Genomic DNA, 19,473 nt, shown 5'->3' on the forward strand with positions numbered 1-19,473 from the left:
TGCCTCTGCTCTATCACCACCTCAATGTTCTTTAGTTCCTGTCATAAACTCTCCTGCTTTATTACTTGACAATTATTTGAAGAAAGAGTCCGAAACTATTGATGTTTTTTACGGTTTGTTACTGCAATAAAAGGGCTCTTTAAGAGAGTGTATGTGTTTGTGTGTGTGTGTGTGTGTGTGTGCACGCATCCTGCCAACTGTCAACTTAAGAAAATAAATGAGACATCCCAATAGGGAAGAGACTTTTAAATCAATAAACAATGGAATCAATATCATTCCTTATACCTCCTCTCCTGCCCCTCCCCCCCGTACCTCCAAATGTGAAAACAAGGTTTTGGCTTCATTAAACAGGGAAAGGAGAAGAGGGAGGACTAAGTGTGAGACTTAGAAGGCAGCCAGTCAAATCAAATCAAATGGGATTTGTCACACGCGCCGAATACAACAGGTGTAGCCCTTACAGTGAAATGCTTACTCAACAATGCAGTTTTAAGAAAAATAAGTGATAATTAAAAATAGATAAGTAAAAAATAACAAATAATTGAAGAGCAGCAGTAAAATGACAGTAGAGAGGCTATGTACAGGGGGTACAGGTACAGAGTCAATGTGTGGGGGCACCGGTTAGTCGAGGTAATTGAGGTAATATGTACATGTAGGTAGAGTTAAAGTGACTATGCATAGATAATAAACAGAGAGTAGCAGCAGTGTAAAAGAGGGGGTGGGGGGCAATGCAAATAGTCTGGGTAGCCATTTGATTAGCTGTTCAGGAGTCTTATGGCTTGGTGGTAGAAGCTGTTCAGAATCCTTTTAGAGGTCATGGATGGTATAGAGGTCCTGGATGGGAGGAAGCTTGGCCCTAGTGATGTACTGGGCCATACGCACTACCCTCTGTAGTGCCTTGCGGTCGGAGGCCGAGCAGTTGCCATACCAGGCAGTGATGCAACCACTCAGGATGCTCTCGATGGTGCAGCTGTAGAACTTTTTGAGGATCTGAGGACCCATGCCAAATCTTTTCAGTCTCCTGAGGGGGAATAGGCTTTGTTGTGCCCTCTTCATGACTGGCTTGTTGTGTTTGGACCATGATAGTTTGTTGGTGATGTGGACGCCAAGGAACTTGAAGCTCTCAACCTGCTCCAATATAGCCCCTTTGATGAGAATGGCGGCGTGCTCGGTCCTTTGTCTTGATCACATTGAGGGAGAGGTTGTTATCCTGGCACCACACGGCCAGGTCTCTGACCTCCTCCCTGTAGGCTGTCTCATTGTTGTTGGTGATCAGGCCTACCAGGTGTTGTGTCGTCGGCAAACTTAATGATGGTGTTGGAGTCGTGCCTGGCCATGCAGTCATGGGTGAACAGGGGGACTGAGGGAACAGAAGGGGACTGAGCACGCACCCCTGAAGGGCCCCCGTGTTGAGGATCAGCGTGGCAGATGTGTTGTTTCCTACCCTTACCACCTAGGGGGTGGCCCGTCAGGAAGTCCAGGATCCAGTTGCAGAGGGAGGTGTTTAGTCCCAGGGTCCTTAGCTTTGTGATGAGCTTGGAGGGCACTGTGGTGTTGAACAGTGAGCTGCAGTCAATGAATAGCATTCTCACGTAGGTGTTCCTTTTGTCCAGGTGGGAAAGGGCAGTGTGGAGTGCAACAGAGATTGCATCATCTGTGGATCTGTTGGGGCGGTATGCAAATTGGAGTGGGTCTAGGGTTTCTGGGATAATGGTGTTGATGTGAGCCATTACCAACCTTTCAAAGCACTTCATGGCTACAGACGTGTGTGCTACGGGTCGGTAGTCATTTAGGCAGGTTACCTTAGTGTTCTTGAGCACAGGGACTATGGTGGTCTGCTTGAAATATGTTGGTATTACAGACTCAGACAGGGAGAGGTTGAAAATGACGTTGAAGACACTTGCCAGTTGGTCAGTGCATACTCGGAGTACACGTCTTGGTAATCCGTCTGGCCCTGCGGCTTTGTGAATGTTGACCTGTTTAAAGGTCTTACTCACATCGGCTACAGAGGGCGTGATAACACAGTCGTCTGGAACAGCTGATGCTCTCATGCATGCTTCAGTGTTGCTTGCCTTGTAGCGAGCATAGAAGTAATTTTGGTTGGCTCATTTCATTGGGCAGCTCGCGGCTGTGCTTCCCTTTGTAGTCTGTAATAGTTTGCAAGCCCTGGCACATCTGACGAGTGTCGGAGTCGGTATAGTAGAATTCAATCTTAGTCCTGTATTGACACTTTGCCTGTTTGATGGTTCGTGTGTGTGTGTATGTGTGTGTTCGTGGATGCGTCTGTGTCTGTGTGTGTTCGTGCATTCGTGTGTGTGTGTGAATGTATGTGTGTGTGTGACAGCTTAGGCTGTGTTTGTGTGTGTGTTTAAAAAATATATAATTATGAAGAGAGCCCAGCCAGCCAGCAGCACAGATTGACAGGAAATTGTGTTGTTGCTGCCTGATGGGTCGTACCACTTCCACCAGTCTGACAGGGGCGATGGATGTTCAGACAGGGAGTGCACAGAGCATGAGCTCATTCTATGGTGAATCCCTCCTCCTCATCCAATTGTATTGTGTTCAGTTGTTTGTTTTATGGGACAACCAGCCAGTGTCTGTCCACTGCTCAACAGTTGAACCAGTGTCAGTCTTATTTATTGATCATAGATTGGCTATTGATTCAATATACATCACTTTGCCTGTGTCCCAAATGGCACCCTATTGCCTACGGTAATTAGTGATCTACTTTTGACCCCCCATTTGAGACACAGCCTGAGTGTAAATCATTCTGATTGCAGAGCAGGGTTGCAGGGTTTCTTTGAAAGCTATATGGAAAGCTATAGTGAGCTGAAAGGAAGATGAAACTCTAATAGCTCAGACACACCGGTAGGATTGTCAAATGTTTGCCTGCAGTACTTAGCACCTCTGAACACTGTCGGCAGTCAATCTCTTTTGTGTTCACACAGCAAAGACCTTGAAGTCATCAGCCATTCAGCCTTGTTAAAATACTCCAAACCAGAAGGTGGCAGTAGCGTTGTTTGGTAATGCATGTCTGTATATGTTGCTTAGTCTTAGTTTATTAGCTAGCTGCGCTAATGTTTCTATTTTGTAGAATGCCCTTGTTGATACTAGCCAGATGGCCACAGCTAGATAACTACCTAGCAAGATGAAGAATAAACAATTTAATTAACTCTCCATAATCCCATACTGTCACTGCCAGCCCATAGACAAATGTTTAGCTAACTAGCTAACGTTAGCATATTCACTAGTTAGCACAGTATACACTATATATACAAAAGTATGTGGACACCCCTTCAAATTAGTGGATTTGGCTATTTCAGCCACAACGGGTGTATAAAATTGAGCACACAGCCATGCAATGTCCATAGACAAACAATGTCAGTAGAATGACTTTCAGCGTGGCACCGTCATTGGATGCCACCTTTCCAACAAGTTAGTTCGTCAAATTTCTGCCCTGAAAAAACTGCCCCGGTCAACTGTAAGTGCTGTGATTGTGAAGTGGAAACATCTAGGAGCAACAACGGCTCAGCCGTGAAGTGGTAGGCCACACAAGCTCACAGAACGGGAGCTTGGTCTACCCTCGGTTTCAACACTCACTACGAAGTTCCAAACTGCCTTTGGAAGCAACGCCAGCACAATAAATGTTCGTTGGGAGCTTCATGAAATGGGTTTCCATGGCCGACCAGCTGCACACAAGCCTAAGATCACCATGCGCAATGCCAAGCGTCGGCTGGAGAGGTGTAAAGATTGCCGGCATTGGATTCTGGAGCGTGATGAATCACGCTTCACCGTCTGGAGTCCGACGGACGATCCTGGGTTTGGCGGATGCCATGAGAATGCTACCTGCCCCAATGCATAGTGCCAACTGTAAAGTTTGGTGAAGGAGGAATAATGGACTGGGGTTGTTTTTCATGGTTCGGGCTAGTGAAGGGAAATCTTAACGCTACAGCATACAGTGACATTCTAGACGATTCTGTGCTTCCAACTTTGTGGCAACAGTTTGGGGAAGGCCCTTTCCTGTTTCAGCATGACGATGCCCCTGTGCACAAAGTGAGGTCAATACAGAAATGGTTTGTCGAGAACGGTGTGGAAGAACTTGACTGGCCTGCACAGAGCCATGACCTCAACCCCATCGAACACCTTTGGGATGAATTTTGAACGCATACTGCGAGCCAGGCCTAATCGCCCAACATCAGTGCCCGACCTCACTAATGCTCTTGTGGCTGAATGAAAGCAAGTCCCCTCAGCAAAGTTCCAACATTGAGTGGAAAGCCTTCCCAGAAGAGTGGCGGCTGTTATAGCAGCAAAGGGGGGGACCAACTCCATTTGTCACTCCTGTTGGGGGTTCTTGCTCTCTGATTGGCTCAAAGTCAAGTTGTTGGTCACCGACGAGCATTCCGATTCTACAAGTAGAAACTGCAGGTTTGTCGTTACTGGGTCGGCACGCAGCAGGTACCGCGTTTGTTCTAGCGAGAGAAGAAACGGCCCCCCCGCTGTGATAAGTACCTATAGGCAGTCTATCCGCAGTGAGCTTTTAGGTGTGCTTCATGCTTCAGGAATGTTGACTGGCGCTATAGAATGTGAGGCATGACTCGTGTGTCTGTGTCTGGTGGTGCAATTACCTTTCGGGTGTGTCACGTCGACACGACACATCTTCGGTTAGAAACCTTTTATGGAAATACTTTCTTTTGTCTTCCATGTTCACGTTAGTGTTTTTGTCCCAAGTACACGCGTGTACAGCTTTGCAATGTCCTTTTTAATGCCTTGTAATACAAATACAAATGTGTTATGACAGACACTAACGAATGTGGCGTTATAATCAAATCAAATCAAATGACAATTTATTTGAAGTGTATTTAACAGAAGCCTCAGTACACTTGACCACACATTTTTTTTGAACAGAGTGTTACCATTATTCTCCATGTTTATATCCATTTTCCTCTCTTGTTTCCCCGAGCCTCTAGTTAGCTTCAGTTATATATTTGTTTTGACTTGAAGGAGGTCAGATGGGTTTGAGAGGAGTGTGTTCACTGCCAATCTCACAGTGTGTGTATGTGTGTGTGTGTGTGTGTGTGTGTGTGTGTGTGTGTGTGTGTGTGTGTGTGTATTGAGGGTATTTATCTGACTTAATGCACTGAGGGGATTGAGCCACGCAGGCTCTCATTCATCACTGTTAAAGCACTGCCAGAGAGACAGAGGGGAGGATAGAGGGAGAGAAAAACAGAAAGACTGAGAAAAAGGGGAAGGAGAGACAGAAAGAGAGCGAGAGAGAGGGGAAGGGAGAGGAGGAGAGAGAGGGAAAGGGGGAGTGAGCGAGAGAAACAGATAGACAAAAGGGAGGGATTTAGCCTGGCATCTGGGTTCAGCACAGTTCTCTCTCTCTCTCTCCCTCCCTCCCTCTTTCTCTCCCTCTCTCTTTCTCTGTGTCTGCCTGTCTTTCTGCCTGTCCAGACTTTAATATGGTTATGATTAGAGACGGGGGGGTCAGGGAGGGAGGGAGGGAGGGGACTCATATTGGCTGCAGGGGAAATGGGGGAGGTGCAGTGCAAAGACGAATGGAGACAACCAACAGGAGGAGAGGAATCTGAATAGGGCAGAGGAGGAGAGGGGTTGTGTTTGTTTGCGTTCAGGCTGAAATATGAAACACAAAAGAAAGCCGTGGACAAAAAAGAGAGGAGTGGAGAGAGAAGAATGGAATAAAGTTTTGTCCTCTAACCAAATCAGTCCCTTCCTAGCAGCAAAGGGCTCTGGCCCCCTCCCCTCCTCTTCCCCATCCCTCCTCCTCTCTCTCTCTCTCTCTCTCTCTCTCTCACTCACTTTCTCTCTCTCCACCCACTCCCTCTAGGTCCTCTCTCTTTCTCGCTCTCTCTCTCTCCACCCCCTCTCGCTCTCAGGCTGAGGCAGTTGGTTCACTCCACTGTGCTGTGTATGTCTGGGACACAGCAGAGAGAGAGAGAGAGCGAGAGAGAGAGAGAGCGAGAGAGAGAGAGAGAGAGAGGGCTGTGTGAAAGAGAGGGAGCTGTTATTTAGGTCTTTTACAGCAGACAGGGAGCAGCTTGCCCTAGGGCGAGGGGAGAACGATAGAGCAACACAGAGCTCAGAGGAGCAGCCACAGCCAGGCAGGAACCAGCCCTGCATTCCAGACAAGGGGAAGGGAAAAGGGGGAACAGAAGTTCCAGAAGGAAAGGAGAGAACAGGCGAGAGAGAGAAGGAAGGAAGGGAAAAGGTAGCAGGAGGCAGCAACACATCAGAGTTACAGGAGGGGTTTGAATCAGGGCCTTTGCTGTTGTTGTTGTTTTGTTGTTGTACTACAGTGAGGTGACCTAGCTACTCCAGGAGGAAGGAAGAGGGTTTGGTAGAGCAACAGGCTTTATCTGTGTGTTCTCAGGAGGTAGGGACTAGGGAAGGGGTACTGTAACAGTAAAAAGAGGGTTAAATCTCCACCGCCATGTTTGACTGTATGGAAGCTCTGGGGATGGGCCCACGCCAGCTTTATGATGTCACCAGCCGGGGTACGTGCATGCTGCGGAAGGCGAGCCCCTTCTTCGCGGGCCTGGACCCCTTCGCCTGGACCGGCAGCGCCAGCGTTCAATGTAAGTCAATGGCATCCTGTTTGCATGTCCTGTGTCACGCTCTCCCGCTGAGCTAGCTGGATGCTGGACTCAGTGTGTGCCGCTGGGCTTGTTGTTCACCCCAGGCAGGACTGCTCTAACTAGGGAGCTGACTGTCAAGGCTAGAGGGTCTAGAGCACACCATACCACAGAGGTGTGTGTGTGTGTGTGTGTGTGTGTGTGTGTGTGTGTGTGTGTGTGTGTGTGTGTGTGTGTGTGTGTGTGTGTGTGTGTGTGTGTGTGTGTGTGTGGGGACAGGACGAGACTGGGACTTGGATCTCTGCCCCCACCCTCTGCCCTGCACTCACCCTCTTCACCCCCCCCCCCCCCCCCACCACCACCCAGAGCCTGTTGGGGCAACTCACCTAACTGGGACAGCTAGCTAATGCTATGCTATGCTATGCTAGTCTCTGTGTCTGTCTGTGTGTGTTTGTTTGACTTCTGAGAGGCTGTTGTGCTAAACCACAGGTTCAGGCACAGCGGGATAATGCCAGCCACCTGAGTTCGGACCTTGTGGGGTTGGCTGCGCATGCAAAGTAAGAAAGTACAGATGAAAGAGTGAGAGGAAAAGAGAGAGGGGACACAGCGAGAAACCTGACACTTAGGACATAACGTCAGCCAGGCAGATTACTGTACATGGCTTGTTCTCGTCACAATCGCCACTGTGACGGCGTGAGCCTGACATATGGGAACTACAGTGGTTGTGAAAGTAGTACGTGTTTTTAGTTGGAAGTATTGCTGCTGTTAATGATATTTCTCTGGAGCTAAATAGCTATAAATGAATAAGTAGATGAATTATTCAGTGGTTAAATTGATGAATAAATTAGTAACTTCAAATGTTGCTCGGCTTCAGAAGAGCCAAAGGGTGTTTTCTCGCTGTCTTTTTCTCTGCCAGAGTTAGAATTTGTCCTCCCTCGCTCGCCGCCTTCCCTCCGTCCCAGATTTCAGACACTCCTCTGGCTCTATTAACAACAGGCCTGTCTCGGACAGACAAAACTTAAGTCCATTTCCATAGGCGTCCAGGGGGCCTATGGGGCTGTCAGAAAGAGAATCGGTGTGGAAAAGAAGGAGTGGGGGTGTGATGTTGTCTTGTAGGGAGCAAGCCACAAATGCCACGAATAAGAAGAAAAACACAACACACCGTGAAACCACAAAACAGACTAGCTAGTTCAATTGTTGCTTCTCTGTAACCCTTCCCGTTTAGTTTGTTGAATAACTGCGGTGTTGGATTCTCCCTAAGCATTGCTTTTTCAGATTTGATTTGTTCAACCTTCTGCTTTTTTTCTCCTCCTTTTTACGGGTTCTTGGGGGCAGTCATCTGTCTTCATTACTCGTGAAGACACCAGCGTTTCAGTGGCTGTCATGCACACTGGGCTCTCTTTAATGAAGACAGATGCCCTGTCAGGCCAGGGGAGGCCTAGGGGGACTCCATGCAGACCAGCCAGCCAGCCAGCGTCTCCTCTCTTCTGCTTTGCTTTCTTCTTTCTTTCCTGTTCTCCTCTCTCCTCCCCTCTCATCTCCTCTCTTCTACAGCCAGCCAGGGAGCTCTCATGATAACAAGAGGAGATGTGTTTATTTAGTCAATCAGAGACCTCACTGGTCTTTCACTCTGACCCCCACACGCACACATTTAAAAAGTAGCTGGTCAGGTCCCAAATGTATTTGTATTTTTTGGGGGGGTTCCTGGAAAGAGAGTTCAGAGAGAGAGAGTTGAGAGAGAGTTGAGAGAGAGAGAGTTGAGAGAGAGAGTTGAGAGAGTTGAGAGAGAGAGAGTTGAGAGAGTTGAGAGAGAGAGGAGAGAGAGAGAGTTGAGAGAGTTGAGAGAGCGATAGTTGACAGAGAGAGAGAGACGGAGAGAGAGAGAGAGGAGAGCGAGAGAGAGAGACAGAGAGAGACCAGGTTGCCCTGAGGGGAGGTAGAACTATCAGTCGGTGTTGCTGTGTGTGCGGTGTGCTGTTTCTGTGCCCAATAACCGTAGTAAACAAGGTGGCCTTGTCCTACAGGAGCAGCAGCCATGATAGCTCTCCTTACTTTTATTTCTTTTATTTAACCTTTATTTAACCTTGCTGAACCAGTTGCCCCTCATTGTCCTCTTCAATGAGGCAGATGAATTGATGTTTAAGTCTGATCTCTCTCTCATTAGGCCTGGCCAGCTGCAGAGCACAGCGACTGAGTCCCAAATGATACCCTATGCCCTTCATAGTGCGCCGCTATGGCGTATGGGTCCTGGTCAAAAGGAGTGCACTGTGAAGGGAATAGGGTGCCATTTGGGACACAGACAGGGGGCTAGCAGCGAGCTAACGTGCTAAACTCCCCAAAGTAGAGACACTCAGCTATGAGTGTCTCTACTCAGCTCTACTTTCATAAAATGAACAACATTCATGACTCCTTGACTCTTTTCCCAGTGAGCTGTTAAAGCGGGACACTATTTCCTACATTTGTCCTAGATATTCGGTTTGTCTCTTATTTAGTTAGGGAGAACTCTGAAACCAGAGTTAATGAAGGTTTGAACATACATTTTTTTATCTAAGATTATTTTTCCCACAAGTCATATTTTTTCTCTATACGCAATCCAAACATTAGCAACACGGTGATTCATTGTTGAGTTACATTATTATCATCAGTTTATTACAATTCTGACAAACAGACACCATGCTATTAAAGAAAAGTTACTCGAAAGCAATTCTGGAAATCAGTGGGGTGGATTTTGGATTTCCTTGTGGTTGCAGTGTCATTGCTGTTAGTCTGCCTGGTTAGAATCAAGGGGACGTTTAGTGTGTGGTCATGATCAGCTTTCCTATTTTCTATCTGGTGATTGGAGACTCCTTCTTCTCTTCTGGCCAATGTCAGAGGTTACAGAGAGGCTACGGGCTGGCCAATGTCAGACCCACGACATGTTTGGTGTCCTTATCTGCCTTTTTAAGAAGGAGGAGAGAAGAGCCTTTCAAATGGCTGTTATTGTGTGGCCTAGTGCTCTTCAAGTGTCTGATGTAATATAGTTTGTAGTAATACGTCAGGGCTGAATGGGAAGGAAGGTGGTGTCGTGGTTTTCAAATGACCGTATGAAGAAAGGTGCATCTGCTCTTTCTTCACTTTCTATGTGCCTGTGCTGCAAGGATAACGCAATTCTTTTCTCACATTTTATGGACAGGAAAAGGATCATGATGGAGACATACCATAATAACGTATTCCGACGTCAAGACGAGCTAAATTAGTCAACTTCCTATGAGATGACGAAGGATGACGCAGCAGTGATTACCCCCTTTTGCTTTACCGATATGTTCTTGTACATAGAAGGATCTAGCAATTTAACTGTAATACATGTAATAGACTTCTATTAGAAAGCTTTCCTCTTTTTTATAACCAATAGGGTCAGTCTAACTGGTCACGTTTTGCTTGTTTTCGATTGCATCTCTATTCTCTCTCCTCATTGAACGCACACACACACACACACACACACACACAGCTCTTTGTTTTCCCTTAATGTACTGTTCAATGTGAATTGATGAGCTAAATGAAACAGGTCCTATAACTATCTAGCTGCGAGGAAAAGACAGGATGTGACTCAAATGGCACCTTAGTCCCCTATATATTGCACTGCTTTTGACCAGGGCCCAGACGGACTATATAGGAAATATTGTGCCATTTGAGACGTAGCCACAGACTGCTAATTGGCTCCTGTGACCACTGTCACACCGAGCAGCTCAGATCCTTCTCTGTCCTAATGGAACTACGGATCATTCTCTCTTGCTAATGGAACTCTGCAGTTATTTCATTAGAATTACAAAAGATTCAATTAAAAGATTAGAATGCCTGAGGGGGCAGGACTGTGAATAGATAATTGGTTGGTTGGTTGGTTAGGAGGGATGGTTAGGAGCGATAGTGTGTGTGTGTGTGTGTGTGTGTGTGTGTGTGTGTGTGTGTGTGTGTGTGTGTGTGTGTGTGTGTGTGTGTGTGTGTGTGTGTGTGTGTGAGAGAGAGAGACTTGGGGTGGGGTGAGGGGTACATTGCATGGAAGGGCAGCAGCAGGAATGTGGACTAGTCAGTGCTGTAAAACAGGCATAAACCCTGCTGATCCCGTCAGCATCACGTCAAATGGAAGTGTACGAAGTTAAAAGGCTTAAATAGTCAGCTGATGCCAGGTCATTGCAGCGTAACTGATATGACCGAGGGAAAAGAAAAACCTTCATTTGTCTTTGACTTTCAAACAGCCGTTGTGTGCCACACAGACATGCTCACCCCTAGCCCTGATCCTTCATACGCTGCTCTTAGTCTTCTATTCCATCAGTGCAGGAATAGTGGAGTTTTTAGACAAAGTACAGGCTAAAATAACACACATCCCGAAGCCAATGCGGGCTAGAAGTTCTTGTAAGGCCTGTCTGTCTGGCTGTGTGTGTGTGGGAGGGTGGGTGGGTGTTGGACTTGGGTGCGAATGAGAAGGTGTAAATCTACCTGTGTCCGCATGTGTCAGTGTGTGTGCATTGCGTACGTACGTACGCGTGCGCACGTGTGTAAGCGCTTGCTTGTGTCTGTGTGCTCGTAGCCCAAAACCACTGGCGCTGGGACTGCTGTGTCAGACCCACAGACAGGGTTAGGTTAGCCAGGACGTGCCAGGGCTAGATTCCACAGTGGCTTGCTGGAATCTAGCTCCACGCTGTCCTGACAGCTTATAGCCCTTCCACACTGTAAATAGGACAGATCTGTCTGTCAGTCTAATCACCATAGCCTGGATGGGCCCCAGTCACCTCACATGCACTGGCTAGCTTTCTCTTTATACGTGATCACTACACTCTACACAATCTGGTACATAAACTTCAAAAGCACTGATTTCAACCCACATGGATGCGAAAGGGACAGATGCCCTGTTTCCTGTTTGTGTTGTCTTGCTAACTTCTATGGTCATTGTCAAGCCGAACATGGAAGACAGCTGATACCAGCACAAACAGTCATGGGACCAGGCTATCTCTTCCCATCCATGTGGGTTGAAATCATTGTTTTTATGGGTGTTGTTGATGAGCTAGGTTATTCTCCTGTTCGCAATCGGGTCCCAGATCTGTTTGTGCTGTCTCAGCAACTCTTATGGGTCATTGTTGCGGCAAAATGACCATCCGAGAGGGCAATGCAGTAGCATAAACAGATCTGGGACCAGGCTTTCTCTTCCTGTCCGTGTAGGTTGAAATCTGTACTTTTATATATATGTTGTTTATGAACCAGATTTCGTAGAAGCAGTGATTATGTCTGTCAGCCACAGGACCACAATGGTAGCTCCCACCTCAAGTGACACAGCTAACCCTAACCCCAACCTCAAGTGACACAGCTAACCCCAACCTCAAGTGATACAGCTAACCCCAACCTCAAGTGACACAGCTAACCCCAACTTCAAGTGACACAGCTAACCCCAACTTCAAGTGATACAGCTAACCCCAACCTCAAGTGATACAGCTAGCCCTAACCCCAACCTCAAGTGATACAGCTAACCCCAACCTCAAGTGATACAGCTAACCCCAACCTCAAGTGATACAGCTAACCCCAACCTCAAGTGACACAGCTAACCCCAACCTCAAGTGATACAGCTAACCCCAACCTCAAGTTACACAGCTAGCCCTAACCCCAACCTCAAGTGACACAGCTAACCCCAACCTCAAGTGATACAGCTAACCCCAACCTCAAGTGATACAGCTAACCCTAACCCCAACCTCAAGTGACACAGCTAACCCCAACCTCAAGTTACACAGCTAACCCTAACCCCAACCTCAAGTGACACAGCTAACCCCAACCTCAAGTGATACAGCTAACCCCAACCTCAAGTGACACAGCTAACCCCAACCTCAAGTGACACAGCTAACCCCAACCTCAAGTGATACTGCTAACCCCAACCTCAAGTTACACAGCTAACCCTAACCCCAACCTCAAGTGATACAGCTAACCCCAACCTCAAGTGACAAAGCTAACCCTAACCCCAACCTCAAGTGATACAGCTAACCCTAACCTCAAGTTACACAGCTAACCCCAACCTCAAGTGACAAAGCTAACCCAACCACCCAACCTCAAGTGATACAGCTAACCCCAACCTCAAGTTACACAGCTAACCCTAACCCCAATCTCAAGTGATACAGCTAACCCCAACCTCAACCTCAAGTGACACAGCTAACCCCAACCTCAAGTGACACAGCTAACCCTAACCCCAACCTCAAGTGATACAGCTAACCCCAACCTCAAGTGATACAGCTAACCCTAACCCCAACCTCAAGTGATAAAGCTAACCCCAACCTCAAGTTACACAGCTAACCCTAACCCCAACCTCAAGTGATAAAGCTAACCCCAACCTCAAGTTACAAAGCTAACCCTAACCCCAACCTCAAGTGATAAAGCTAACCCCAACCTCAAGTTACACAGCTAACCCTAACCCCAACCTCAAGTGATACAGCTAACCCCAACCTCAACCTCAAGTGATACAGCTAACCCCAACCTCAACCTCAAGTGATACAGCTAACCCCAACCTCAAGTGATACAGCTAACCCCAACCTCAAGTGATACAGCTAAACCCAACCTCAAGTGATACAGCTAACCCCAACCTCAAGTGATAAAGCTAACCCCAACCTCAAGTTACACAGCTAACCCCAACCTCAAGTGATACAGCTAACCCCAACCTCAAGTGATACAGCTAACCCCAAACTCAACCTCAAGTGATACAGCTAACCCCAACCTCAAGTGACACAGCTAACCTCAACCTCAAGTGATACAGCTAACCTCAACCTCAAGTGATACAGCTAACCCTAACCTCAAGTTACACAGCTAACCCCAACCTCAAGTGACACAGCTAACCCCAACCTCAAGTGACACAGCTAACCCCAACCTCAAGTGACACAGCTAACCCCAACCTCAAGTGACACAGCTAACCCCCAACCTCAAGTGATACAGCTAACCCTAACCCCAACCTCAGTTACACAGCTAACCCCAATCTCAAGTGATACAGCTAACCCCAACCTCAACCTCAAGTGATACAGCTAACCCCAACCTCAAGTGACACAGCTAACCCCAATCTCAAGTGATACAGCTAACCCCAACCTCAAGTGATAAAGCTAACCCCAACCTCAAGTTACACAGCTAACCCTAACCCCAACCTCAAGTGATACAGCTAACCTCAACCTCAAGTGATACAGCTAACCCCAACCTCAAGTGATACAGCTAACCCCAACCTCAAGTGATACAGCTAACCTCAACCTCAAGTGATACAGCTAACCCTAACCCCAACCTCAAGTGACACAGCTAACCCCAACCTCAAGTGACACAGCTAACCCTAACCCCAACCTCAAGTTATACAGCTAACCCCAACCTCAAGTGATACAGCTAACCCCAACCTCAAGTTACACAGCTAACCCTAACCTCAACCTCAAGTGAATTCAAACACTTGGGGCCCATAGTCTCCTACCCACATAGTCTGAACCAACATGGAATATGTTGCCAAATGGCACCACATTCCCTACATTGTGCACTATTTTTGTGATAGTGTTGCATGTGCACTATATAGGGAATAGGTAATAGGCTGCCATTTGGTACGCAGCCCCATGGCTCATACAGTATGAGGATGGAAGGAAGGTGAGGGCTTTCAAAGAGCTTAGATTCAAAGGTTTGCGAACCAATGTGGTGCTAAGGAAAGTCAAGGACTTATTTCCATTGTGGTCCTCAAAATGCTTTCACAAACAGCATGGTTGGTTGGTGGGCACAAAGGAAGTGTCTCTCGCTGCCACCAATCCCTGTTGGCATTGTGCTTGTTTACTGTTAGCAGTGTTTGCCTGCGAGGCACTTTCCCCACTCTGCTGAGGCGTGGGCAATGGGCTTCCGGGCTGCTGTGTGTGTGTGTGTGCTTGCGTGCAACTGTGTGTGTGTGTTTGTCCGTCTGGAACCATGTGTGAGCTCAGTGTGAAGGGAGAGGTTCTGTTACCAGCGTGTTATTGACTGACGGCTTGGCTCCACCGTTGCTAGGGCCCACTGTTATGAGAGGCTCAGGCCAGACACGGAGAGAATGAGAGCGAGAGGAGATGGAGGGAGAGTCCACTCTGTGTGAATGGGTTGTGTTTACGCAGCAGACACACACTGGTTAGAATGTATTTATTCCCATTATCTTAGCAGAGTGTTGGAGAGAGACTGGGGCTTTGGTTGGGCTGGACTGGGGAGGGGCACCCCAGGTACTGTGCCATATAGCCACTCTGCCAGGTACTGTGCCATATAGCCACTCTGCCAGGTACTGTGCCATATAGCCACTCTGCCAGGTACTGTGCCATATAGCCACTCTGCCAGGTACTGTGCCATATAGCCACTCTGCCAGGTACTGTGCCATATAGCCACTCTTGACATTTCTGCGGTGTGTGTGTGTTTTGGAAGTATGGTCACTGATGAAGAACGGCCATGTGTTTTCATGCGTATCTGCGTTAAAAGGTGTGCCTTTCAGTACTTCAGAAGGCATGTGCTCGTGTTGCGTACGTGTGCGTTGGTGTGTGTGCGTGTGTGTGCGTGCTTGCATGCGTATCTGTGTGTGTGCCTTGGCCCAGTACCACAGCCAGTCTCTACGGGCCCCTAGGAACTCTGTCCTGTGTCTGTCAGTTTGAAGCCAACAACAGAACTTCACCCCCCCCCCCCCCCACACACACACACTCTTCACGTGACCTGGCTCAATGCTCTCACTCCTCTCCTGGAAACATCCATCTTTTTGAATGGAAGTGTGCTGTAGTGCTGTAGTCAGCTTGTCAACAAGTGGCTATCAGACAGCTAGCTTTCACTTTGGAGTTGTAAACCGGATTTACGCTCTATTTAGGAAAGCTGTGTGGTTCAAAAATAAAAGATATTGTGGTTCAACTTGTTAATGGGGGCAGTTCTTCATCTCAAGGTGGACTCATGGTGTTACTTAAGGTAGCCTGGTCCCAGATCTGTTTTGTGCTGTTTTAGCCAACTCGTGTTTCTATGGTCTATCACTGGCTACACAGCACAAACCGATCTGAGACCTGGCTAGATCAAAAGGGGACTTATTTGACTTTTAAACCAGTGGACCTGTGCAGACAGAGTGAGGTGTTCTCAGCTCTATCCATCATGTAGAGTCATTGTCTGAATCTAGCCACCCGTAGTGAACGTTGGGCAACCCCTTCCCTTAGTCGGTTTGGTTGCCAAGTTAAAGTGAAAAGTATGAGCCACACGTACACAAACACGTCCATTTCTCTATTTTCTGTTGCTCAAAACAGAAGTTTCTCAGGCTGTGTTTTTGCCATCTGAAGTGACTGGTGACTGGTGCCAGGATCAGTCAAGGCCAACTGCATGCAGGGGAAAGTCAAAACACTACTTAGGCTGCGTCTTAAATGGCACCCTATTCCCTATATAGTGTACTCCTTTTGGCTAGGGCCCTTAGGCCTGCCATAGGGGCTCTGGTTAAACGTAGTGCACTATATAGGGAACAGGGTGCCATTAAGACGCACATGTTATTCTCAGTACCAAAACGTACAGATTGCTACCACTCACTCTCTCTCTCAAACACAAATCATGTTGACAGCAGTCTCTCTCTATGTCTTTGACATCAGCAGTTTTAGGTCAGACAGAGACAAAAAAATATACACAACTGGTAAAAAGTATTAGAATACCTAAACATTCAGGGTTTTCTTTATTTTACTATTTCTACATTGTAGAATAATAGTGAAGACAGTCAAAACTATGAAATAACACATGTAGAATAATGTAGTAACAAAAAAGTGTTAAAACCAATCAAAAATATATTTTATATTTGAGATTCTTCAAAGTTCCACCCTTGCCTTGATGACAGCTTTGCACACTCTTGGAATTCCTCTCAACCAGATTCATGAGGTAATCACCTGGAATGCATTTAAATTAACAGGTGGTGCCTTCTTCAAAGTTAATTTGTGGAATTTCTTTCTTCTTAATGTGTTGAGCCAATCAGTTGTGTTGTGACATGGTAGGGGTGGTATACAGAAGATTAGCCCTATTTGGTAAAATATCAAGTCCATATTATGGCAAGAACAGCTCAAATAAGCAAAGAGAACGACAGTCCATAACACTTTTTGGTTACTACATGATTCCATATGTTTATTTCATAGTTTTGAGGTCTCACTATTATTCTACAATGTAGAAAATAGTAAAATAAAGAAAATCCCTTGGACATGAGTAGGTGTTCTAAAGCTTTAGACCGGTACTGTATGTACTGATAATCTTGGACTAAGAAGAGTGTAAAGTCACTCTGTATACGAGCATCTGCTCAATGACCAAAAATGTCATTGTATGTAAGCAGACCTGTTAGAGTAGCCTGGTTCCAGGTCTGTTTGTGCTGTATAGCCCAACAACTCCTATAGTATGACAGTGACCTGGCAGGAGAACGCAAAGACCAGCACAAAACTAAATCTGGGACTAGGCTAATGTTAAAGTGGTGATCTACCCCAAACAGGACAGGGTTTCTGAAATGCAGTCGGTCGTTGTGGAGTCATGAGTCAGTACTGTTGTTGTTACATTGTCCTCTTTTTTCCCTACATGTCCTGCCACGATTGGCTACTTCTACTTTTCAGGTTTCTATTGTTGTGGGGAGGAAGCAATATCAATTGAACAAGCTGCAGTAGCACTAGCTGCAGTGCCAAAGACAGACAGACAGACAGACAGACAGACAGACAGACAGACAGACAGACAGACAGACAGACAGACAGACAGACAGGCAGGCAGGGCAGGCAGGCAGGCAGGCAGGCAGACAGACAGACAGGCAAGGCAGGCAGACAGACAGGCAGACAGACAGGCAGGCAGGTGAGAGGTAGCACTACAGGTGGTGAGAGGAAGGCTAGGAGGACAGACGACGGCACAGGGATAAAAAATAAAAAAAAGGTCTGGAGACGAATGTCCTCCTGTCCTCACCACATGGTGGGTTGCAAATAATATTTGTTCCGTCCAAACACTGGTCAGTCTGTCTGAGTAATAGCTGAGGCCTGTACCACTGCCAGATCTGGGTTACTGTAGGCAGCAGTCAGTGAATAGACTGCTCTCTTTCATGGTACTAGTGGCCAGATGAACAGTCGGCTGGTGCTCACCACAGGATGCAGGGGGAGATTATCTGCACATTTGGACTTGTCTGTCTGCTTCCTCCTGGATCTGCCTTCAGAATAGCCTGTTACACTGCATGATTACATCTGATTGATTTCTGGGACGTTCCTTTTGTAAAATGCCCACTTCTGTTAGTTGCCCCCTCTTCTCTCCGGCCCTCTCCTCCGCAGGTCTTTCTTTAGGCAGCCTCGGGGGCTTGAAGGGGGCCACTGGTGGTGGTGAGTTGTGCTGTTACTGTTTGAAGCTTGGTGTGGTTTGACAGGCTAGTCTTGTGGTGTGATGCAGGAAAGGAAAGGGAGTTACTCTGTGCCAAATGTTAGTTGTTGGCTGTTGGCTTGGCTGGCTCCACCAGGCCCAGAAATCAAAAGTGTCTTTTATGAGGTGTTGTAAAGAAGAAAGGCTGGTTTGAAGGAGTGTGCTGCTCTGCCTCTGTCTCAGACTGAAACGCCACGGGGACACAAGCAGTTACCAGTCCCACCTGCTGCCTGCCTGCCTTCCTGCTCTGGTTTGGGCTGCCCACTTTGTCTGGAATTTGACGTTTCAACGTTATTTTACAGGATACAGACAGGTGTAAAACAGTACAGTGAAATCTTTCCCAAACAATGCAGTATTTAATATCAAGGTAAGAGGGAATAATATCAATCAAATAAAATGAGTAATAGGAAGAACCATAGAACGTAAACTACTGTATATGCAGGGTCAGTACCAGGAGCATAGTTACAATCTGTAGGTACCCATACAACATTATAGAACTCAGAACTTCAGGTCTACAAGTCAGAAAACCCACTTATGCAATATGTGCATTTGTGGAACGGGGACCGATGATTCTCATGTACATGGCAATGCCAGTAGAGTGCGTTTCTCTCTCTCTCTCTCTCTCTCTCAGACAGTGTGCGTACACACATATGTCTGCGTATGTGTTTCGTGACTTGGTGCTGGTTATGACAGCGGGGTGAAAATTCCTGTGGGGTGGGTTAAGTTGGTGGGTTCTCTGCTCTGTCTATCTACATTGGTGTGTTTCCACTCCTCTTCCCCCCCTCTCCCTTCCTCTCCCTCTCCACTCCTCTCCCTCTCCTTCTTCTCCTCTCTCTCTCCTCCTCTCCTCTCCCTCCCCTCTCCCTTCCTCTCCCTCTCTCCTTTCCTTCTCCTCTCCCTCTTCTCCTCCTCTCCTCTCCCTCCTCTCCCTCTCTCTCCCTTCCTCTCCATTCCCTTCCTCTTCTCTCCCTCTCTTCCCCTCCTCTCCCCTTCTCCCGTCTCCTCCCCCTCATCCTGTCCTCCCCCTCCACCACCTCTCCCCTCTCCTCCCTCTCCTCTCCTCTCCTCCCCTCCTCTCCCTCTCCTTCCTCTCCTCTCCTCTCCTCTCCTCCCCTCCTCTCCCTCTCCTTCCTCTCCTCTCCTCTCCTCTCCTCTCCTCTCCTCCCCTCCCTCTCCCTCTCCTTCCTCTCCTCCTGTCCTTCCTCTCATCTCCTCTTCATCTCATCCCCTCATCTCCTCTCCTCCTTTCCTCTCCTCTGAGTGCTGAACCAGTCCATCTCCAGTTTTATTTATCACGGGCCTCGAAGGGTCCCTTTACAGACAAGCTGTAAAGGGACACTTTCCCAGTTGAATGGTATACAGTGATTCAAGAGAGCTTACAGCAATAAACCTTGAACAGTAAAGTCATCAGAATTATTGGCAACGTTTCAACCTATCTTGACCACAGGGGTATAGAGCTGATAGTGCCAGTAGAATAAAGAGTTTAGCTTAGGGTTGGTACATGAGCTGTCAACCCATATTA

The 19,473-nt window shown here is 47.3% G+C and overlaps 1 protein-coding gene and 1 long non-coding RNA gene across 10 annotated transcripts in view; one reads left to right on the plus strand and one right to left on the minus strand.

Annotated features, from left to right (window-relative positions):
* The window catches only part of LOC115167864 (retinoic acid receptor gamma-A), a 117,862-nt gene that overhangs the window by 79,824 nt on the left and 18,565 nt on the right, over nucleotides 1–19,473 (plus strand). The window contains exon 1 of one of the 9 annotated variants that reach the window (XM_029722570.1): nucleotides 5,877–6,593. The exons of 7 other annotated variants lie outside the window; for them this stretch is intronic. In XM_029722570.1, the coding sequence (XP_029578430.1) occupies nucleotides 6,449–6,593 (145 nt within the window). In that variant the 5' untranslated portion in view covers nucleotides 5,877–6,448. Of the gene's footprint in view, nucleotides 1–5,876; nucleotides 6,594–19,473 lie in introns of those variants that run through there. One more of the 9 variants, XM_029722571.1, reaches the window with a different exon arrangement.
* LOC115167866 (uncharacterized) lies at nucleotides 12,165–12,444 on the minus strand. Its single transcript, XR_003870585.1, has 3 exons — nucleotides 12,364–12,444; nucleotides 12,227–12,332; nucleotides 12,165–12,195 (listed from the first exon to the last, which is right to left on the minus strand). It is a non-coding gene; the product is annotated as an uncharacterized LOC115167866 (long non-coding RNA).

This window comes from Salmo trutta, chromosome 30, assembly GCF_901001165.1.
Source record: "Salmo trutta chromosome 30, fSalTru1.1, whole genome shotgun sequence".
NCBI classification, from domain to species: domain Eukaryota; kingdom Metazoa; phylum Chordata; class Actinopteri; order Salmoniformes; family Salmonidae; genus Salmo; species Salmo trutta.